Source organism: Diaporthe amygdali (assembly GCF_026229845.1).
Source record: "Diaporthe amygdali strain CAA958 chromosome Unknown NODE_49_length_293705_cov_63_570957, whole genome shotgun sequence".
Lineage (NCBI taxonomy): Eukaryota > Fungi > Ascomycota > Sordariomycetes > Diaporthales > Diaporthaceae > Diaporthe > Diaporthe amygdali.
The window spans coordinates 251,301-274,349 of record NW_026517069.1 but is presented as its reverse complement, the minus strand read 5'-3'; the positions used below and the strand labels follow the sequence as shown (position 1 = coordinate 274,349).

At 50.2% G+C, this 23,049-nt stretch overlaps 6 protein-coding genes across 6 annotated transcripts; 2 read left to right on the top strand and 4 right to left on the bottom strand.

The window, feature by feature from the left end:
* Window positions 1-737: 737 nt before the first annotated feature.
* J7T55_007632 (uncharacterized protein) lies at window positions 738-1,665 on the top strand (the record flags this gene model as incomplete). The annotated part of the gene is made up of 2 exons (XM_053134925.1): window positions 738-1,076; window positions 1,138-1,665. 2 exons carry the CDS (start codon window positions 738-740, stop codon window positions 1,663-1,665), a joined length of 867 nt encoding a protein of 288 aa, XP_052987425.1.
* Window positions 1,666-2,947: 1,282 nt separating this feature from the next.
* Window positions 2,948-5,635, top strand: J7T55_007631 (uncharacterized protein; the record flags this gene model as incomplete). Its single annotated transcript, XM_053134924.1, has 1 exon — window positions 2,948-5,635. One exon carries the CDS (start codon window positions 2,948-2,950, stop codon window positions 5,633-5,635), a length of 2,688 nt encoding a protein of 895 aa, XP_052987424.1.
* Window positions 5,636-8,657: 3,022 nt separating this feature from the next.
* J7T55_007630 (uncharacterized protein) lies at window positions 8,658-9,998 on the bottom strand (the record flags this gene model as incomplete). The annotated part of the gene is made up of 1 exon (XM_053134923.1): window positions 8,658-9,998. One exon carries the CDS (start codon window positions 9,996-9,998, stop codon window positions 8,658-8,660), a length of 1,341 nt encoding a protein of 446 aa, XP_052987423.1.
* A 2,229-nt stretch (window positions 9,999-12,227) lies between these two features.
* J7T55_007629 (uncharacterized protein) lies at window positions 12,228-13,832 on the bottom strand (the record flags this gene model as incomplete). Its single annotated transcript, XM_053134922.1, has 1 exon — window positions 12,228-13,832. The coding sequence occupies one exon, from the start codon at window positions 13,830-13,832 to the stop codon at window positions 12,228-12,230; it is 1,605 nt and encodes a 534-aa protein (XP_052987422.1).
* A 973-nt stretch (window positions 13,833-14,805) lies between these two features.
* On the bottom strand, window positions 14,806-17,909 carry J7T55_007628 (glycoside hydrolase family 31 protein; the record flags this gene model as incomplete). Its single annotated transcript, XM_053134921.1, has 5 exons — window positions 14,806-15,066; window positions 15,122-16,743; window positions 16,795-17,072; window positions 17,130-17,802; window positions 17,855-17,909. The coding sequence occupies 5 exons, from the start codon at window positions 17,907-17,909 to the stop codon at window positions 14,806-14,808; spliced, it is 2,889 nt and encodes a 962-aa protein (XP_052987421.1).
* Window positions 17,910-18,911: 1,002 nt separating this feature from the next.
* J7T55_007627 (uncharacterized protein) lies at window positions 18,912-21,355 on the bottom strand (the record flags this gene model as incomplete). The annotated part of the gene is made up of 5 exons (XM_053134919.1): window positions 18,912-19,841; window positions 19,900-20,286; window positions 20,353-20,698; window positions 20,764-20,936; window positions 21,218-21,355. The coding sequence occupies 5 exons, from the start codon at window positions 21,353-21,355 to the stop codon at window positions 18,912-18,914; spliced, it is 1,974 nt and encodes a 657-aa protein (XP_052987420.1).
* Between the last annotated feature and the right edge of the window lie 1,694 nt (window positions 21,356-23,049).

Below are 23,049 nucleotides of genomic sequence, written 5' to 3'. Positions count from 1 at the left end.
GGCGTTGCTGAGAACAAGAGTCATAGCTGCCTCCAGGCCGTTTCCAAGCGCGTAATTATTTCTCCTGTGCCTGCCGACCTATCTGCAACCAGGGAATACATGAATCTCCTAAATACAAGCAATTGCACCGAGGAATGCGCTCGCTGGAGAACTGTGACTCTGCAGTCGATCGGAACTGCAATTTCGTAACGTTTTCCTTTTTTCACATGAGCATGCGACTTCGGGAGCGGTACTGGGTCATGGAGGCGAAGATCCGAACATTCCCTGTTCTTATGGGAACAATACGAGCGCTACCTGACTCTCATACCTGAGCGTCCCCAAACGACCGAGACCATCGGAGGTACTTGTACGGGATCCTGATCATGCTTTTCTATCCTTCATCGGCCGGAAAGATGAGACGACATGGCAGCCCTCTTGCTAGGTTCACCCATGAATGTGGAGCTGTCACTCTATGCCGCATACGGCAACCCATCCATATAAGTCAACTGATGTTGCATTTATGGGCGCAACGGTCGGAGGATTATTGGTTGGCTTGACTTGGCAAGTCAGTGATCTTCCGGGGTGCGTTCAAGTTCTCAACCCCCTGACGTATCCGTTGACAAGATGGTGTATACAGAACCGATGTATAAGACCTCGAAGCCGCAAGACAAAGTTCACCTTGTGTTCGCGAAAATGTTCTCAGACGCATATTCCTGTTGTATCCTGCTCTGCTCAGATTCCAGTCTCTAGAATCCACAATGCGTTCTCTGGCCCTTGTCAGCCTTATTCTCTCCGGAGCGCTCGCGCAGAAGACGCCAGTGAGCACCGCTGTCTTTGATCAGCTGTCTCGCTATGCTCGCTTCGCCTCGGCTGCTTACAGCTCAGACTGCACTAATCCACCTTTTGGCTCAACTGTCGAGAAGACATTTGACGACACGGCCACTGATACGCAGGTCACCCTGTTTCGCGATGACAGCGCACAGGAGTATATCCTTTCATTCAGGGGGACATCCAGCGTCCAGGACTTTGTGACAGATTTGGAACAGACTTTGGTGTCTTGCTCCGCAGCAGACGGAATATCCTGCCTTGGATGTACAGTAAGTCTGCCACCAAATAGTCGACTATCTCAACGTGATCACTAAATCTTCTCGATTACAGTGTGCTCAGGGCTACCTTGGCCAATATGTGTCTGTCCAAGACGACATCGTCACCACTTTGACATCAAGTCTTGCTTCAAAGCCGAGTTACAAGCTCATTGTGACCGGCCACAGCATGGGAGGTGCTCTAGCTTCTCTAGGTGCTGCGTCACTTCAGGGGCAGAATTTCACCCTTACTGCATACACCTACGGGCAGCCACGCACGGGGAACCAGGATTATGCAGACTACGTGGACAAAGTGTTCCCCGGGGGAAACACTATGATCCGGGCTACACATTCGAACGACGGAGTTCCACAGATCCCGGCCCAGTCGGACGGGTACCGCCACCATACGACAGAGTACTGGCAGAGCGACGACTCAAATTCGTCCTCAACGACCTTCCAGTGTACTGGCCAAGAGCCTCAGGACTGTAACCAGAGTGAGAAAGGTTACGGCATTGGGAATGGTGGGATAGGTATAAACGCTGCTCATCTGACATATTTTGGAATCAGCATCGGCAATCCCCTTTTCCCTAACGCAGCTTGCTGAAAGGTGGACTCGAGTCAAGGAGGTCTGGAATGGACTACGTAGGGTTGTAATGAGAAACGCAGGGGTCTAGCGTTCGGGTTCTCTTCTTCTGTGATGTGACAGCCGAGAATCACACCGCATGCCCGATGTCCTTAGCTGATTATTGTAAACCTGCCGAGGTATTGACATCCATCTCCACATACTGTTGTCAAGCAGCTGAGAAAGTCGTGGCTGGGTAGCCGGGAGTTGAAAGGCACTCTTTGAATGTTGCTTGGATTCATATGCAGCAGCAGCAATATAGCAGCATTGCTAAACTGCCGATCCAGCGTTTGTTAGAGAGTCGGTTGTTTTGTTCCCCCACTGAGGTATGCACAGCAAGCACTGAGCGCGACACAGCACCAGCCGTCGAATTCTATCCATCTCGTCCAGACTTGCACTGATCTCAGCCCTCACATCAGAGATATACCCTCACCAGTCATCGATTATTTTGAACTTGCAGCGATCACATTTTACCTTGGGAACACTTGGGATGCATTTTGTTCCGGGGTATTTTGGATGACACCCCGCCCTGCCCGCTTCAGCTGGACCTGTCAAGAATCCGGCATTGATCGACGGGATACCTTGATCCTGGTCCACAGGTTTTGGAGCCTAAAGATGCGATTGGTTCAACGGTTTGACAGCTGCTCAAAATACAATGTCGGCATTGTCCACAATGGGATGAAAGCTGGAAACTGATGCGAACGTCGTCTGGTTGATTGTTCGGCGAATCTCCGATCAGAAAGCTTCTAGAGGCCTCGCGAGGTCGCATGGGAGAGAGAACAGTGACGTCGATCGACGCGTTGTGTTGTTTTTTGCGGGGTAAGAGTTGCCCCCGAAAGTCAGCGAGTGCTCGTCAAAGAATGGACTGTCCTAGAAGACACTAACAACCCGGCCACGTGGTTACCTGACCAATACCAAGTACTTGGTGTAGTACGAACCCCTGAGCTTGCAGCCCCGGATGGGGCCGGTCGGAGATGAAGCTATCGTGAGCCGTACCCATTTCTCGGGCTACATCATACCGAAATGGGACACGCCAAGGGTCTCCCCCAGGTTGTTCCTCACATAACCAGATTTAGGCTATTTCACTACCCCTCGTGCACTTTTGCAATTCTTCCGCAATAGACCCTTAAAATTTGTCGCTCCGTAGTAAATAATGAAAAGTTCAGACGAAAACATCATGTAGCCGGAGCTTTGGAATCACTGAGCATCTCCCAAACTGGTTCCTAGTGGTTACGTGGGAAAGCGTCTGTCCCATCTTAATAACATGGCGCCTAGATTGCGGTGGCTTGTAGCTGCTTTGTTCTTAATTCTGAATTCTTATGTCCATCTTACTTCTGCGTTTGTGATACATGCGCGGAACGAGACCAGCGTAATACGTGAACGCATAAGTCTGAATTCAGCGTGGCGCTTTCTCCGCAGCGAAACAAACCCAGACGGCTTGACCTACGACATCCGCCCTGACCAAGCAAATTTGACTCTGGAAATCCTCAAACCATGGATTCTTCCAGCCGCCAACCAATACATCGCAAACCCGGCCGACAGATACCAAGTTCCAGATACGGAACCACCAGGGAGTGATGTTGCGTACCTGCAAAAAGGTTTCGACGACGGTGCATGGGAGACCGTAATCCTGCCACACGACTGGGCCATCGCAGGGCCGTTCTACACGGATGAGGACGATCCAGTGGTAGGTGGTGGCATGGGCCGTCTTCCAATCCAAGGAGTAGGATGGTACCGACGGAACATTTCGTGGACAGAAACAGAATCTGCTCTGGGAAGGCTGGCATACCTCGATGTCGATGGAGCAATGTCGTACGCGATGGTGTGGCTGAACGGAAAATTGGTTGGAGGCCGGCCATACCCGTACAACTCGTTCCGTCTAGACCTTACACCCTATCTCGAGCCTGGAGACGACAATTTACTAGCTATCCGGCTGGACAACCCTAACGAGTCAGCTCGCTGGTATCCTGGTGCCGGCATTTATAGGAACGTTTGGCTCACGAAGACATCTTCGGTACATGTTGGTTATGATGGAACCTATATCACGACGAGCGATGTATCTTCAGATTCAGCGACTGTTGAGCTCAGTGTACAGATCTCAAATCAAGGGTCAGCAGCCGGCGGAGTTGAGGTCGCAACAGATGTACATGTTTTCAATCCCGAATCCCGCAAGTTAGGTGACAAGGTCGCTGAATTCTCGCGGTCTCCTGTCCCTCTCGAGCCTGGGGCCAGTCAGTCCACCAATGCTTCAATCACGATACAGAGTCCTAGGCTATGGAGTCCGGAGGATCCAAATCTTTACGCCGCCGTTACGCATGTATACTCCAACGGGACCGAGGTCGACACCTACGAAACTTTGTTTGGAATCCGCGCCATTACTTACGATCCCGATCAAGGTCTATTGGTCAACGGTAGAAACATTAAAATCCAAGGTGTAAATCAACACCACGATCTTGGTGCCTTAGGAGCCGCCTTCAACGTCAGGGCAGCCGAGAGGCAGCTTGAGATCATGCAAGAAATGGGTGTTAATGCTATCCGTTTCTCCCACAACCCTCCAGCACCGGAGCTGCTGGACTTGACAGATCGCATGGGATTTCTCGTCATGGATGAGATATTTGACTCTTGGCAGCTCAACAAGACTGATAACGACTTCCACCTGATTTTCGACGACTGGCATGAAGCGGATCTGCGGTCCATGGCTCGTCGCGATCGCAACCATCCGTCTATCTTCACGTGGAGCTACGGTAATGAAGTCGGCGAACAGTATACTAATGAGACTGGCGCTGAGTTGTCCGCACGACTTCGTGATATTCTCCGCGAGGAGGATCCAACTCGCCTCTCCTCGGCTAGCCAAAACTATGCGACTCCAGACCTTCCATGGAGTGAAGTCGTAGACTTATTCTACCTGAACTACCAGGGCGCTGGAATCAGGGACACAGTGGCCTATGGCAATATGTCTGGTATTCACACGGCCCCCTTGTACCCAGTGTACCACGCCAAATTCCCCGAGAAGATGATTCTGAGTTCCGAGACTGCCTCCACTCTGAGCACAAGGGGCACGTACATCTTTCCAGTCACGGCCTATAATTCCGCCCCAATCAATGACACATCCGGCGGCGACTCTGTTGGACGGAAAGTCAGCGACTACGGGCTTTACACAGCAAACTTCGGGTCATCCCCAGACAAGGTTTTTGCCGCTCAAGACGCCAATCCTTTCGTTGCTGGAGAATTCGTCTGGACCGGTTTCGACTACATCGGCGAGCCCACGCCGTACTACACAACCCGTAGCTCCTACAGCGGTATCGTGGATCTTGCTGGATTCAAGAAGGATCGATTCTACCAGTACCAGGCACGATGGAGACCTGACTTGCGGACTACGCACATCTTGCCTCATTGGTCCTGGCCGGATAGAGTTGGTCTTGTAACGCCGGTGCACGTCTTCTCAGAGGCAGACAGTGCTGAGCTGTTCCTAAACGGAGAGTCACAGGGCAGAAAAACCCGGGCAGACGGCGAGTATCGCTTCCGCTGGGATGAGACTGTCTATCAGCCAGGTGAAGTGAGCGTCGTGACGTACAAGGGAGATGATTTCTGGGCCAACGCGACCGTTCACACGGCAGGAGAAGCTGCTGGGCTTACGTTGAGCGCTGATCGCACTGAGATTGAAGCTGACGGGCTTGACTTGTCCTTCGTCACGGCTACTGTTGTGGATAGCAGCGGTGATGTCGTTCCGTATGCCAATAGTTCCATCAGCTTCAAGGTTGAGGGACCCGGCGAGATCGTCGCGACAGACAACGGTGATCCGGCGGATTTCACCCCGTTCCCTTCCCTCGAGCGCAAGGCATACAGTGGCCTTGCCCTGGCTATTGTACGTTCCACGGGCCCAGGAACAATCACAATCACAGCTGTCAGTGAAGGGTTGACGAGTGGCGAGGGATCGATCGAGGCCAAGTAATGTAGATAAAAATTAGACTAGGCCAATTTTAGAACCTCACTGCCTTTGCATATTAGTCTTTGCAGATGTGCTTATTAAGTTTGCTTTGGAACTAGCAAATCCCCATACTGAAATGTTTTAGGTCACTGCTTTTGGCAGTCCACTGGTGTCCAAATGAGTGGAGTTCAAGGTCGTCTATGCCAAAAGCTTGATGAAGTAAGCGTTGTGCTAAGGATATGTGAGAGAAAGAGCCTGCTAACTTGGAGCGCCTGTCAAATCTTGAATGGGATTTACAATTTCTTGTGAGCAGCCGACGCAGTAAAGTTGGTCTTCCTCGTCAGACAGTCTTGGTCTTGTGGTCTTCAAGTCTGGAAATGATGACAAGCAGAAACTGCGCATGCTCAGCAAGGGAAACAAAGGAGCAAGAGAATTTAAGAAAGATGATGTGCTTGGGTTGTCACAATTCTTGAGGGACGATCGCTTTCGATGCTTCGAACTGAGGAGCTGTCCTTTCCACCACATAACAGCCCGACATATGAATTCATTCACTTGTTTGCAGAGTTGGCCCCACTCACAAGGTTGGCTAAGCGCAAGGCTGACCAACTTCACTCGCAGCAAACCACGGGCTACATCTAGGTTCATAAGCAATTTCATCCCAACAGTTTCAACAATTCGGAGGTCACTTGGTGTAACGGTCAGCATGGTTGCTTCGTCAGGCGATTACACCGAAGGCAAGGTACACCAATCCCGATTCTATGACAACTAATTTCGATTCTAACGCCAACCAACTTTGATTCTTCGACAACTGGCCGGGTGAGTCTTCGCTATGACGGGCAGCACGGAGCCAGTTCGACTCTGGCAGTGACCTTCTTTTTTTGCCTCTTTTATTTTTTTCCTCCTGGTTCTGTTTTCGAAACACCCCGCCCAGCTCTTCGACACCTACCTTCCTCGCATTTTCGACTCAAACTGTAGATGCTAGCTACATTGCACTGTCGTAAAGCACCAAACGATAGTAGCCGTTTGCCTATCCTTGATTCACCCGATTTATTGCGCCGTCTTGATGATCAAGCAGTCACCTTAGGTTCTCTGAGTTTCTGTCAAAAGAATGCCACTCGATAGCCTTTACGACAACTTTTCTAGCCTGTACCCTGCCTCACAAAATATGTCAGTCGATTTTGTTCCATCTCTTCCCGATTTACATATCCCTGCATGTAGGTCGTCCACTTTGCAAGACAACCTAGTAATGGCATGTCTCTGCCATCCTTGAAGGGAATCGGTGGGCAGTGTACAAGTTCTGTCAAAGACTTCCAACCCGACAGTCTCCCTCTACATGTCATGAAACCTTTACGGACCCCTTCAAATGTGAGGTGGGATGCTTAATCTTTCCATCGTTGTGTGTTCATGAGCTGCAAGCCAGAGGCTATCTGCTGGGAGGGTCGTGTTGACGTCGATTTGGTAAACAGGTCAAAGAATTTCGAACCAAGAAACGTTTCCCTCGACTGGATGGAAGGATGTTTGATTTTTGAATAAGAATAAGTGTGGCTTATCGGAGAGCCGACGGTCTTGGATTTAATAAGCTTGTCGGCTGCTATTTTTGGACATGCATAAGCAATTGTCAGTTTTGTCACTCTGTCAAGAACTTCGAGTCAGTATAGGGGGTCATCTGGGAATTTAGGCTCTTGCAGATAGGTCAGATATGCGTTGTGAGCTCCGCCTCAACAATCATAGCAGCTCAGGCTGCTTATCTTGCAAGGCAAATGGGCGATTTGATTTGGACTCGGGCGAGGAGGAGTTTGGTCAACTGAAATCAAGCCAAACTTGTTGCAGAGCCGAAGCTTATCGCCCTGTCTCGTGAATCAAGCGGCCAACATTATTAATTGAGATATGGAAAATAATCTTCGGTATCGACAGAGGGGATAGCAAAGGCTGCAAACTTCAGCACCATTGCTACGGATATAAGAAACACGATGGGTAAGCCTCAGAACAAATTGGTAGGAATACTGCGTGGGTTTAAGCGAAAAAAGTTTGCATCCGTTCATTCTACAAACAATATGGAAACTGGTGACTTTGGGCTGGGCGTTGCCTTGGTGATTGTTATCAGTGAATTTTATAGCACAAACGAGCAACTTCAAGATGTCCCAAACAAGGTAGGCGATGCCTTTTTCTTGTTCCTTTTTTTAAAAGAAACCTGCAGTTTCGAAAAGTGTCACAGAACCAGAATCAATGAGTTGGTCTGCGGTCGTGTACATTGCAGAATCTTATGGGTGGCCGCTGATGTCGTCGAGAGTGGGACTGGTGGTGTTACTTGATTGGCTATAACGGATTTGCCCCCACCAAGCAGTACAGACACCCACGTTTACCCACGGCGCGTTACTTCTATCACTGCCCCGCAAACATGTCTGGCAAATACAACGTTATCAGCATGCCGATGTTTATCAAAGAAGATCGATAGCGTGCCCCTCAAACATTATGCTCAGAATAGTGATATTTCAAGAAGAAATCATTAGATTTGAAGCACCGTTATGTAGTGGGACATTAATCCACTGTTTGCACCCACCCCAAGGGACCTAGGGGTTGGGCCCGGGGTGCGGCGAGCGCAGCCTCACTTAGCAGGCCTCCGCCGTTTGTTCAGAACACAGCGCGCCTTATTATAGGATTACGTTCCGTGGAATCTTCTGTGGGATAACCTTCTGCGGCACAGCTTTCCTGCAAGATAAGCTCGCCGTCGAGTATACCAGTGCTGACTGAGCTTGTGCAGAGGGGATGTGGAAGCACATCCAGGCATTTTGGGCGAGAGGATCCTATTAATTTCATGTTGCCTTTCACATGCATTGCACTTGGTCCATGTGAAGGCTACCAGGATAGACTGCTCATTATTTACAATAGAATGGCCCGCTGCCGAGAGAAATGCTCGTAGGCATTGAACAACTTGTTCAACAGCTGCTCCATTAGGATTGACATGTCCCACGGAAGGCCTTCAGTACCCCAAATCTATCTACCACCGGAGAACCCCGATAGACGAACATACAAGCCAGAGAAGGCTCTACAGGCCCGTGAGCTTGCGTTCGACCCAGTGCCACACAGTCTTCAAGCGGCCCTGGCGTGGCGCTTCAATGACCTCGGGCTCATCGCCCATCTCGCTTTCCTCCCTGATATGTGACTCGTAGCCTTCACCTAGAGCTCGCGTCTCAGCTATGTGCGCATTTTTCTTCTTTTGTAGGTCGATTGCTGCCAGTAGATCTTCCTTTTCACTGTCCGGGAGCTCCAGAGCGGCAGCCTGGATGATAGCGAATGGATTAGGGTTCCTCGAGTAGCCTAGCGGGTTGTCCTCCTTTGGATCCTCTGGTAGAGTCAAGCCAACGGTTTGCCACTTCTTGTTCGCCTCTTTCTGCTGACGAATCGCGTGGCGCATGTCTGAGCGCTGATGCGACGGAAGACACGTGACTGTGCCAGCAATGATGCTGAAGAAACGAGAAGAAACGGCAGCTCGGTGCAAGATGTGTGAAGCGACGGGCTCGGCGGCGGATAGATTCGGCGTCGGTGGTGGGGCTGGGGGTGCAATTGGAGAGGATGGAAGCGCGTCGGGAATGTTAGCCTTCGATTTGACATCCTCTAAGACAATGTAGGTGTCCGGCACCAAGGAGATGGCTTTGTCAGTCATGTTAGAGCTTTCTTGAAGCAAATGAGACGATGGGCTTGTAGGAGGCGTTGGGGAGGGAGGGTCGCGTTGTCGGCGAAGCGCAGACTCTATGGCACTGTGAGGGAGGCGCTTGAAGAGGTCCAGGGCTTTGGACGGGGTTCTGCCGCCTGAGTCTCTGACTTTCTTGGACAGATGATCAGCTGTCTTGTGCGGCTCGACACATTCTCCGGGGCACCAGCGAAACTTGAGAGACACGACCGACCTCAAGTCCTGCAGGTCGCGAGCCTTGAGCTCGATGATGTGAAGAATGTGTTCCATTTTCCTCGCGAGGACTGCGTATCGTCTTGGGGTTTCCAAACTGCCCAACACCCGTTTGGAGTCTGACCAAAAGATGATCTCAAACTTGTCAGTGGAGACTATGAGGTTCTGGGTCATGAGGCTGAAGATCTGGTCGACTGCGACGTAGGCTCCCTCGGCCAGTGCGAATGCCTCTATGCGGTGGTTGCCCCCAGGAGGACAGAATGGTATGAAGCAAGCCTTCGATGTGCGTCGTTTTGCGTGTTCTCGTGGGAGCCAGATGTTGACAACAATGCCAATACCTGCTCGGGACTTGCGTCCCCGCTTGAACGACCCATCGCAAAACACGTGAAGCTCAACGGTGTTGGTCTGAGATGGCTTTCTCTCGGTCGTACGGGCGAGGTTGACGGCGGCTCGTCTTGGCAGGATTTCGATGTCGAGAGGCATCTTTCATGTTGTCGTGATCATGACGCAATGTAAGGTGCCAGGAAGAGTCAGGATAGTAAGGTGGAGGGTGGTAGGATCGACAAAGGTAGGAGGAAGGGCTGTGGTAAGGTCGATGGTCCGGTCGCGATTGGCCTTGAGGATATCGTAGCCTCTGCGACTTGAACCAAACAATTTCTCTTGGTAAGGAAGTAGTTGCTTCCGGCCTTGCTTAGTGAAATCCAGATTCTTGGGTGGTATCGATTTTCGTTTGCCTTGTTGGTCAGGGCTAGCCCGGGGGGGGGGGGATTCAAAATGTGTACATGTGAGATTCAGTCAAGAAAGCATTATGATTGGAGATTTGTATTGATTGGTTCAATGTAAAAGGGACGAGATCCTCTTCCTTGCACACTAAGGGCCCGTTTGCAGGTTTAGCGGGGTGCGACACCATGGGTGCAGAGTTGAAGACGAGATGAGAAGGGATAATTAGGGGACACATTCTCTCAGGACAAAACAGCTTTCCGTCGACCATGTAACTGGGCTTTCAATGCTGCGATACCTATGGCTTATGATTGCTCTACTATATGACCACATGATGGAGAGCCAGTTGCTGGAAAACTTACAATCCACTCCTGAGTGAAACCCCAGGTCTCACGAACTGCCTGAACGTTTACCCACCTACCACCCCACCACCTACCAATCGTGATAATTTACTACGACAACTGGACTGAAGGAGTTTTAAGCGATGACAGGGACTCTTCCTCATGTGATGGAGCATTGGGACTTGCAACGAACGCCTCTCTAAATTTGAATCACGTCAAGTGACAGGAAATCCGTTTGTTTTCCTTTGCATGGTCAACTACCCAGAAGCTTGACATTCAAAAGACGCAAATGAGCTCGTGGTCGTCACTGCATGTTGCTGTGGCAAGAGCAAAAGATGCGCAAGTGGGAAGGAAGGCCGGGTAGGTTGTATGAGGGATCCTGGCGAAAAAAGGGGAAAAAGAAAGACCACTGCCAGAGTCGAACTGGCTCCTTGCAAAGGCTGTCGAATAGCCGTCCAGCAGATTGTCGTATAATCGGGATTGGTGTAGATCCGCCTTCAGGGTAAACGACTTACCAGGAAGCAGTGCTGACCGTTACACCAAGTGGCCTTTGGATGTTGGGAATGTTGGGATGAATTGTCTTATAAATCTAGGTGTGTGGCCTAGCCTGTCAAATTCGCACAGGGAGTGAATGAGACTGCTCGGCGTGATGACGGTGACGGTGAAAAAGCTTCAAGACGGCGTACGAATTTAGTCAAACATTCATAACTCCCGTCACCAGAATGCTGTTTGGGGCAGTTTGGTACATGGTGTAAAGATAGCATTATTGCCACTACCTAGCTGGAGTCCGCCAGGATAGTAATGTTCTAGAGGCATCATCGCTTCACTTACGAATAGGTGCGTTCTAGCGATGGAGTCCAGGGAAGCCGCCAGAAAATCATACAAGTCAGCATCTAGTTCCTCCAATGACAGCTGCGCTTTGCATGTCCAGGCGCGCAGCATCTCCACCATGCCGGTGCTCTTGCTACATTCGACGCCCGTCGTGGTCCCCCTTCTGGCTCGCTGAGCCAATCAAGGTCAAAAAGAAGATTTGTAACGAAGCAAGAAGATTTCCATACGTATATGGATGTAAGATAGAGCAAAGTGGATCAATATTTTCATGAATAGACCAGCAGAGCAGATGCAATATAAAAAAAAGGAATGGACAGGAAGTACCAGGATTTGAACCTAGACCGTAGTGCCTCTGCGGCCAGTGGGTCAACTCACTCAGACGTCGACTCTGTCCAAGAAAGAAGTCACTTGCAAAGGCACCCATGCTTAACCACTACACCATACTCCCTTCAATTTTATTGGAAATGCATGCAATCGGACTCTCATAAAGCTGAAATGTAAATGAATATTCTCGAGTTGTTGAGACGTTTGCTTAACGGATGCTGCTCAGTGGACCAAGCTTCCAAACACGTGCAGCCTTCACTTGTTCCGACCTGGCCTAAGGCTACAATTGGTCGAATGTTTGGCACGTAATGGGATCGAGCAAAGCCAAAGGTGCATAGAAAGTTCGCAGTTGAGCCATTGGTCCAACTCCACGCCGTCCACTAAGGCCAAGCTTTACATCTTGAAACCCCCCCCCCCCCTTCATGGCTAGCAGAAAAAAAGCCAAACGATGAATGATGACCAAGATGGAGACGAGTGAGGTTGTCAGTGACATTCTCTAGCCAAACCACCATTTGAGAACACTTGCCAAGTTGGCTTGATTCCTCTCTATCTCGTCATCATTTCTGGCAACCCAAGCCACTCGGAAGTCAGGCCGGACAAGCAGAGCATTGACAGACTTCCACTTCTCCCCAGAGGTTGTCACCGGTACCTCGAGTACATTGACTCGATCATTAAGCCTAGCTTGACTGACAGTGTCCTTGAATTTTCCAAAATTTACGGGCTTGCAACCTGATCCACCGATAGCAGCAAGGACGAAGATTCCTTTTTTCATGGCCTCGAGAAGGACATCCTCGTTCCCATCCGCGATATGTGTGAGTCGCGTTCCAACAATGCTGTCCGTCGTTCCTTTGCTTGCAAATGCAAGCTGATACGGCTCGACCGGGTCCCCAAATCCTGTGAACCGCTGAGCCCACCTCTTATTCAGAGATGGCTCATGAAGCGCCTCAGTTATGAATTCAGAAACCGCCCTTTCATCTTCTGTATATTCAAAGAGGACCTGCATTTGCATTCGCACATTCTGAGCCACAGCCTCGGCTGAAGTTTGGCGCTCTATAGTGTAGCTATCCAGGACTCGCTCAATGACTTCGTGGTTTGCCCCAAGCTTTCCAGTAATTACCGCTCCAAGCTTCCAGGCGAGGTTGGTTGCATCAACGAGGCCCGTGTTCATTCCCTGGCCCCCAGACGGGAAGAGTTGATGGGCGGCATCGCCTGAAAGAAACACGCGCCCAGCCCGAAAGCTGCCTGCGATTCGCATTCCGTTTCCAACGACGGATGACCATGTCATGCCATGGAAGTTGTAATGACTGCCAAAAACCTTCACTGCCCAATCACGGACCTCGTTTTCGTTTGGGGCAGTGGGTCGCTCGTCAGGAGACTTGGCGATCAGAGGAGCATTTCCGATGAGCCGGCGACCGGTCGGCCCATCGCCCGATGCTATGACCAGGGATTTGCCTTCTTTATCCCGCACAGTGAGCATGACTGGTGCGTCTGTATCGCAATGGCCATCGGCGAGCCAGGTGTAGCGTGTCGCCGTGGTACCCTCAAACGAAATTCCGGCTGCTTCGCGGACGGCGCTGTGAGTGCTGTCGCATCCTATCAACCATGTCGCTTCTATGGTCTCTCCTTCTTTGTCTTCTGTATCTGCAAGCCGATCTATCTTTTGAAATGTGGCCAAGACATGTGTTTCGTTCTGGCTGAAAGTAGAGAACCGCCGACTCCAGGAGAATCGTATCCCAACCTCTTCGCACCGCTGTAGCAGTATGCCTTCCGTTCGGAGCTGCGGGATACCCATATTGAACGGATACTTGGTGCCGATGGCATCATAGTTCAGGTCAAGAAGCCTGGTCCCGCCGCCAAAGTGATTAGTATACAGCGGTCTGCCAACTCCAATGAAGCGGTCGGCGATTCCTAGGATGCGGAAGACCTCAAGGCTGCTTGCGCTCATGCTGATCGCCTTGGACCATGTTCTTGAAGGATCTTGAGCTGGCCTTTGGTCAACGACAAGGATGTCTCGAGGCGGAACGCCGCTTTGGTGGAGGCCGAGGGCTGTTGTGAGGCCTACGGGACCTGCGCCCACGATGAGTACGGTTGGCGATGACATGATCTCGCTCACATGAAGGACTCTGTATCAATAATGGTGCGTGGTACTGGACGGTTTCTGCCGGGCCAGAACAGCAGTCAATTCGGTCAAGTGAGGTGATTTTCGTGGAACTTCGTGGTATTTAACGACCCCCTCCTTTGCTTCGAAGAACTCATCGGCAGAATATAGTTACAGTTCCGCGAACCAGATGACTGCATCGGCACTAAGACCTGGTGGGACCATACCGCCGGAGCCATGGTGGACCCATCAGCAACTCGGCGAGCAACATGTCCGTCCGGGACGACGCGAAAGTTCCGAAAATTCCACAATGCTTACCCTCATCAAAGCATCCTTTGAGGGGCGGCCGTGTATGCTTTTACCCAGAAAGTAAAAGCAATGCTGGTTATGAGCTGCCACTTCTTGACTGTGTCCATAGGTGGCTCAATGATCCTGGAACCCTGCGAGGTATAATGGTGCACCGCCTAGCATCGAATTTGAGTTTGCGCGTCATGTTCGATATCTGCAATCAGTTTCAACGGGCCGAAACCGAGACCTCGGATAAATGCTGACCACCTAGAAATATCTGGTTAGTCAAATGCACGCCGTCGCGTAGTTGGCATTTCGATTGTGCAGTAGTGCAAAATCCTCCCGCAATCATTGAACTGTTGGTGTCTTACATGCATGCGGTCCGCCCGAACATCATTGCTCTGTCACATCTCGACTAGCCAAAGATCGATTGGTGCGAGATTCAAATTGGACTGGCAATGTTAATCACACGACATTCTTGTAGGGATAAGTGTACCCAATAGATTTGATTTGAAATCCTGAATCACGATCAATTGTTAAGACACGTGTGGATTGAATGACCTTTTGTAAGATGTTGCTGCTGATAGCATAGGTTGTGCTATTGTTTCGATTCTCTCAAGTCATAATCTCTTACAAGACAAGTAGCAGGCGAATGGATTCAGATCATCCTTCTTATTCAGCTTGGCTCTCATGACGACAAAGACAGTGTGAAATCTGTCTTCCAAATTCCAGCCTTGGTTGCTTCGTTGAGATTGGTGAGGTAAAGATTGCTAGCATCACTTGAGCAATTTAGCACATCACCCACGGAGCCCAGATTTTTATTTCCAAGCTTCATCTTCGCCGACCCGAGTGAGTTCTGCAGTCCGACGACCGTAATGTTGGCAATAGGAAGATGATCATTATACGATCCGGATACCTTGGCCTTGAGCGTGTTCTTGGTAAATCTGAGCTGTACGAAAGTAAGGTCATGGACTGAGAAAGAACTGAGCCGCGATAAACCTTACCTTGATGTTCTTCGTCGCCTTTTGGACGTAACTGATGCCATCATCCAAGTAGAGCTCACCCTCGGCATTTCGGTCCTTATCTAAAGCGACGATTAAGCTCCATGGACTTTTGCGCGATGTCTTGGTCGTGTTCCCGGCTTTCTGGATGGGAATGATATATCCTCCGCGAATGTGGATGGGCTGATGCACCAGCGGAGCATCGAGCGTCTTGTTCTCACCCGGTTGGGCGTCAACCTCTTCAAGAGTGTACCAGTCATACCACCTTGTGCCATCCTCAACACCTGGGAAGACGCCCTTCACAGTGGTCGCAAGTGGTTCCAGGACGGGTGTCACCAATAATGCTGGCCCGGACATAAACTGGGTCTCCACACCCTTCAAGGACTCGTCGTTCGGAAACTCCCACGCCAAAGCACGCAACACCGTCTCGCCCGCCTTGTTGGCCTTGTGGAAAAGCGTGTAAGTATATGGAAGCAGAGAGTAGCGAATGTTCATAATCCTCCTCGTCGCTTCAGCTGTAGTCGCCCAGCGATAAGCTTCTTGCGCGATTGTGTTCCTATTGTTATGGTTTCGGTACAGTGGGAACCATGCCGAGAGCTGCATCCATCTTGTGCAGAGTTCGAGATCCGCGTTATAGTTGAATCCACATGTTTCGACGCCGAAATATGGTATGCCGACAATGGAGAATTGCAAGGCTTGCGAAATGCCGAAGTACATGTTACCCCACCTTGAGTTAGTATCTCCTCCCCAGTGCCCAGCAAAAGAACCCGAACCGGCGAAAGTACTCCGTGATATGAAGAAGGGCCTCTTGTTGTCGTAAGTTTCGAGTAATGCGTGGTATGTTGCATTGCCACTCAGATGCCCGTAGAGATTATGCAATTCGTACTCCGTGCTGTTGTGAGGTCCGTCGTTATGAGTCGCATCTGGAGAGATGACCTGTTTAACCAGAGAATGGCCGGGAAGAAAGTTGTTGATGGCGTATGGAGGGAACGTGAGATTCCGGACTCCAGGCGTTGGCAATGTCCGTCCCAAAACAGGAGTCGGTGTCACTGTTGGGGTGGAATAGGCCTGTGATTGAGATGCTAGAGCGGCGCTGGCTGAGGCTGCTTCGCTTGCGTTGGTGACCTCAAACTTTTCTGGATAGTTGTATACCACAGCGACCCTTGTGTCCGGATCGCCTGGCAGAGCGAACGGAACATGAATTGGGTTCTGAGGGATAAAGCTGCCAATGCTGCCAGTGGCAAATGAGACAGGGTCGCTCACGTCAAGCCAAAAGCCATCGAAGTCCAGCTTTTCGTGGAACTTTTTGATCTGCTCCGTCCAAAACTGCTGAGACTGAGGGACTGATGGCAAAAAGTCGGGCCATACACTCAATCCAGGCCATTCGACACCAACATAGAAGTTTTCATCGTAGCCGTTTCGGATGTAGGCGTTCAAATCTGCCCCCCTATCATATGGCGGATATGCATCACTGACATTGTTTGGATTTGGTATGTATACATTGGGGTCGAGGATTGGCATGTAGTATTGACCATTGGCATGAAGCCTGTCGAGGAACTCTTTTCCAGGGCCGATGTCATAATGCCCCGGGTTATCCGTGAATATTCGATTCACCTCAAGATAGTCTGCCAAATTTTTAGCAAACTCTACATAATGTCAGAGGCTGGGACTATTACCTAGATCGTTCATTATTCCCTCAAGTTGAATGTTCTCGGCGGCGTACGCATCGATAACCTCTTGCAAATTAGTCCAATTTTGGTACGACCATCGCACTTGGTGAAAACCCAAAGCCCAATAGGGCTGCTCGACGGGCGTTCCGACTATGCCAGTCTGGTACTGGGATATGACGTCTTTTGCACTTGGCCCGTTAATAAAATAGAAATCGAAGCTCCCTCCTATTGTGCGATAAATGACCTTTTGGTCCCGGAGCAGCCACTCCTGCCCATGTGCGTTCCTTGCGTAGACACCGTGTGATGTGGAAGTCCCACTTTTATACCTGGTCTCTAAATACATCGGATGCACACTATGAGCATTGACATCTAGGACCTGGTCGTTATCGAGACTATATGCGTTCCACATCGTTATAGTGTAATTGTTGGGTAGACGAAAACCTCTGAGCGTTTCAGCCAGACCGTAGATATTGTAGTCGGGTATCATGGATGTTCTTAATTCCAGGAATTGGTCTTCGAATACTATCTTGCTGCTATAAGTGTCAAACAGTACCTCATCTGAGTTGGCCCTCGAGACACGGAATTGAAATGTTGGTTCATTGGTCCAAGTGAAGTTGAGTTTGGCTTTGTCCTTGGTGAAACCCTTTTGGGTGCTAGGGTACGGTGTGAGCGCTGGGTCAAGTATGTATATAGACCTGTTCGCTGGTCCTAGGTACTTTGGTGTGATTCGAACTGCAAGACGCTCTTTGTCCTGGTACTCCACGGACAACCGCAGGTCATGAACCTCATTGCCATAAACATTGCATGCTGGGCCGGCAAGAGTCAAATCTGCTGTCAAGCCGAAATCACTCTCTTTGGCGTTAGAGGCAACATAGCCGGGGCACTCCTCTTGGGCGTCAGGTGCGGTCGGATCGAGCACATTAGGGGTCACCTCGGGAGCGTAGTTCACGGATGATGGGAGAATTGGTCGCGCTGGGGTGACAGGGAACGGAGGAGGATATTGAGGCTGCTGCGCTGCAAGCCGTGTGAGCCACATCTTGTAATTTCACATGTCGGCTTGACTAACCTGTAGCCCGCAATATCAGGCTCAGTATGCCTGTCTGCATCAGAAGGCCTGGCATCTTGCATTAAGTCGGTTGAGGCGGGCGGATTCTTCCTGCATCATCCGTACAGACGAGATTACACTGCTTTTAATATTCTTATATCTGAACCTTTGTCAACCATCAGAGATCAGCAGCAGCATTGATCCTCTCGGTTCACAGGCCGACGTCATCACGACTAAGGTTTCTTTCCGAAATAGTTCGGTGAACCAAGTACTCTTTGGAGATGGTCGTTCTCTACGTTGCATTCTGACTTCACAAACGTGAACCGAAGGACGCGTTCGTGGGACCGGCTTTGGTTTAGTGTACAGTTAGTTCAGAAGGGGCCTGGCTACCTTGATTACGTACTAGTAGCGGCACTATCCCCACAATAATCGGTGCCTTCTCTTCGCAGCTCCACACGTCATTCATTCACGACATGCCCAATGCGGAAATCCGGGGTGGTGGGAGTAGTGCCCGTCTTGATCGTCGGCTTCCCGTCGGGCATAGACCTTGACAGATTCTCGACTTGAGCTCTCGATATGCATGATAATTTGTAATTCTTTAGAAGATTGCTCACCTGAGCTGTCGGAGCGTACATAAGTCTAGAGTCTTGGCACCAGCTGAGTGGGATCTACCAAGGGAGCTCGGTGACAAACAAAATAACGCTTGTCAACATCTCCGCGGGATTTGTCTCAATGAAGCGGTTGGATGTGGCCTGTGATCGTACGGCTTTCCCCCCCTCTCATTGAACATCTTTTTCAATCACGCTCTTTCTAGAGACTGATTCCTAACTTTCTTGTCGCCTGACCAGGTGGGTGAGAGTTTGCAAGTACCAGGGTCACGCATAGTTAGCATTAGGAGGCAAATTGGAGATCCAACATGAATATATTAAGACGCTGCATCGATCTACCACACTAAAAGTTTCGCTCAAAATGTTGTCAAGAATGAATTGGTAACGATCTCAAATAGACAGAAAGAAAAGAAGGAGAGGAACAAAAGAAGTAGGAGAACATTCCTTTAACCAGAGATACGTGTTATTCATCATGCCTGAAACCGTCTGTAACGAGTGATCGGCCTTGCGTCTTTGCCCGTCTCACTTCTGACAGATGTTTGCGCATCACCAGCTGTACTAGCAGCCTGCCCCTTCCAGTAATTGTCCAGAGCGTCGTTGACGTCTGCCACATGGCTGTACGGGTCTTCTTCAGCTAGCGTTTTCACCGCTGCGGCAATGGCTTCATCGCTGAATAAGCCAGTTCTGGCTTGAAAGTCTCCCGTACCGAATGCTTTTGCCCTGAACTCGGACTCCATCGGGTCCAAGAATGTCGTGGTGTCGTTGTAACCCCAGTCAGTAAGCGCGGTGACGTTGAATGCAGCCATCATGTCATTATCCTCGTGGATCAAGTTGTGGCAATGGAACATGTAGACTCCGTCCCAGGGCGCATAGTGTGCTTCTACTATCGCAGTCTCTCCCCTACCAAGCCAGACCACATCTTTGAGCCCAGCCGCCTCATACGGCATTACAGCTCGGTTGCCGTCCGTCCTTGCAAGGACGCGAAAGTCGACAAGATGAACATGGATGGGATGTGACCAGCCGTCGCTGGAGTTCTCGAGCTCCCAGATCTCTGTTGTGCCTCTCGGAACTTTTGCCAGAACCCGATTCTCAACGTCCGCAAAAACAACGTTGTTGATCTGCCATTCACCGTTTGATCGGTGGAAGCGGAAATGATGATTGATTGTGTTCGGTGTGTCTGTAACGGGAAATGGGATTGATGGGCGGAGCGAGTCCGGCACAGACGAGGTATCTTCAACTGGTGTGGATGACACTATAAAGCGCATAACCTTGTCTGTGTTGAGATAGTCGTCATCCGTTCCGATCCCTCCTGCCTTTGGGAGGTTTCGCAACTCAACAGCTTGACCGGCGTAGGCTGAGAAGTCAAAGACGATCTCGTAGCGTTCAGCCATTGAGATGTACTAATTTCAAGGTTAAAATTTGTACAGTGTGGCGCAATAGCCGGAGCGTTTGACTTACCAGATCAGAAACTTGAACTGGACTACCGAGCAGGCCGGCGTCACTGGCAATTACCTGGAATGGCAGTTTGCCATTGGTGTTTGAGCTCAGGGCAAAGTATAGAGCAAAAGACCTGGAAATAGCTGCGTCCAGAAACCTGAAACGGTATTTCCGCGGCTCGACATTCAGGAATGGCCATGGCTGCCCGTTCACGTGGATGATATCGCCCCAAAGACTATCTGTTTCCCCGACAGTAGAGAATAATGTGCCATCGGAGTTGTACTGTTTGGCTGATAGAATGAGTGGGATGTCATATTTGCCATATCCTGAAGGCAGATTCAGTGCATCCTCGGCAGGGTCAGTGAGGATGTAAGCGCCAGCTTGGCCGAAATAAGCATTTTCGGCAGTCTGTTCAAAGCAAGTCAGCGACGAGTCTTGAAACCAAATCAACAATGCCCCTAATGATGCACTCACAGCGTGAACTGCGTGATCATGGTACCACAGCAGTCTCGCATTCTGTTGGTTGGGGTAATAGTAATCTTTGAATTCTCCGGGGGCCGTTACATCCTCTGCCCAGCCGTCGAAAGGCGCCCGGGAGTAGGATCCATGTAAATGGACTGAGTTAGGGGTTGCAGCATTGTTGATGAATCTGACAACAGACTCTGTTCCACGAGGAATCATGAACGTCGGCCCCGGAGACATTCCGTCATATCCGACCAGATTTGCGAGACGCAAATTTGGGTACACAGATTGGGTGAACGGCTTTATCTCAATCTCATAGTATTGGATATCGTTGCCCGAGACGGGGTTGGTAAATGTCCTTGAAGGTAGAACATTGTCAGCAAGGCTATCATCATGTCTTTGAGAAACGTGGAGTCAACGTACTTTGTCGGCTGCTTGATCGGGGGAATGGGAAGGGCCACTTTGTAGATCAAAGGATACTCGGGGCTGAGCCAGTCTTTGGCTTGGATAGAGACAACGTCCTCAGGGATATCCTCAACAATACTCGCAAGTGCTGCTGCCTCCTCTGGAGGGATATCATAGACCCACTGAGTCTCCTGTGAGAGGACGGTGCCCGCAAAAAAAGACAGGCATGCAGCAAAGACTAGCAGACCCTCTGCAGACAACATGATCACAAAGATGGTGGCGGAACAAAAGTCAAAAGAGAAGTTTAGAGCATCAAGGAGTAAGAGCAAGGGGCTTTTAATAGATACGAAAGGATGATGGAGTCATACTTTAGTTCCACCTGATGGTCAGGGAGAACGCGAGGCTTTATAGACATGATGAGGCATTTCGGTCTGGCTGAGATGAAAGAACACTTCAGACTGAAATATCTCACCACTCCAGGCTCGGTCTCGAGTGTGACCCGCCGCATAGACTCTTTCCCGTCGTCCACGATGTCATGGTTGACTACTCCCCACCAACCATGAGTCACGGATCTATCTTGCAGCAATATTGTCTCTTTTGTGACCACCATTACGGTGACATCGCCAGAAAGATGAAAGCGTTATCTTTAGATCATTCCTTCCATGCGAGTGGTTAATAGTCTGTGTCACCTCCATCTGCAGCCGAGGTGATAGTGCTAAAGACCGTGGAGGTCGCGTACAGGATCAGCGGTCAGTATAATGAATTAGGAAAGCGAGACCGACGGACAAGATGATATAGGCCAGTGTCACAAATTCACGCGTTCAAGTGGGCCTCGGAGTTGGATGGAAGGTGGAGAGGAATAGTTGGTCGCCACGACGGCACTGACCAGTGTTCGTCCGAAGGCCAGAGCAAGCAATGGCCGTGAGTGGGGTGCCAGGCTATTTCGATAACGCAATGTTTGGAAGTAACGTAGAACAGGAGAATCGATCATGTTCCATGCCGACTTCGGCTGGGCGAGCTCAGGGCAGTAGAGTCATCGATAGGTCATTGAAAGATGGCTCCGTCGAGACATTGATAACACTCGAGCTCCTGTCATCTTATCCATATAGACAAGAACTGCCAAAGAGCAGAGTCTTAAATAGTCAGAATATGAAGTCTATTATTGCTGCTCAATGGACAGTTTCTTCTTTGGCTTTCTCCTTGGTATCTTCTCCCCTGCGTATGTCCCAGGCCAAACAAGTGATCTCGTCTCGAGTCGTTTTTTCTTGGGCGTCTTGGCCTTGGTCATAGAGTCTGTATTATTTACCTAGTACCTCTCTCGTTATACCGAAATGTCGTCGTCAGATATCATGTGCTCAGAAACCAGTACAATCCAAGCCGGGGCGGTTCCAGTAAGGGCAGAACCCAGACCGAGTTACATCCGGGAGCGGCTCCGGCGTCACCCTTGCAAGGACTGGCAAGGGAGCAGTCTATAGCAGCCGTGATCGCGTCCGAGCCAGCCCCGGATGTGACTATGGGCCCAGTGATGTCCAATATGCCGGCGGTCTTTATGGTGCTTCACCCACCGCCTGCGTTGCATCTTCCACACCCCCACACTATCATCAGAATTTTTGGCCCCCTCTTCCATTATGTCAACGGATAGTCATTTCGCCTACGTCTCGGGTCGAAACATTTGCTACTGAAGTCGTCCATAAATATCCTAGTCGCCCGTACCATGCAATACTCCTGAGGATGTGGACGGGTGGTTACACACATGCGGCTCGAGTCAAATCGGTCATTTTTCCCTGATTGCCAAGTGTCAACGCTCTTCATATGATTCATTCCCGTGGAATGTCTGGGAAAGGTGCCTGCAAGTAAGTGGTGCTGGTTGCCATGGGCCTAACCTTAATTCTACGACACGAGGTTAACGATCTCTTGGCGCGCGTGCAGCCGCTCCCAAGGTAATAGTGGCATCGTCAAAAGTTGCCCTTCCAAGAACGATCGATTCCGAATTCTCTCATACTCCTTAATCCTCGATCAGTATGTCGAGAAGCGAGGTTCTGTCTTTCCGATATTGGGTGTCATTGCAGTATGGAGGGGGCCATGAGGCGCGTTGCTACTATTGCGAGCCAGGATGGCTACATCAAGAAATAGGAAAATGACCCTCGTGATCTAAGAATGGTATTGCAATGCACGGGAATGGCATCATCTTTGCGACGAACTGCAAGTCTTGTTCAGGTTTAAGTTTCGGGAGCACGTTGTGCACACACACACACATATTTTCATTCCCGGCGCTAGATCAAGTCTTGACTCTTTGCATATTCT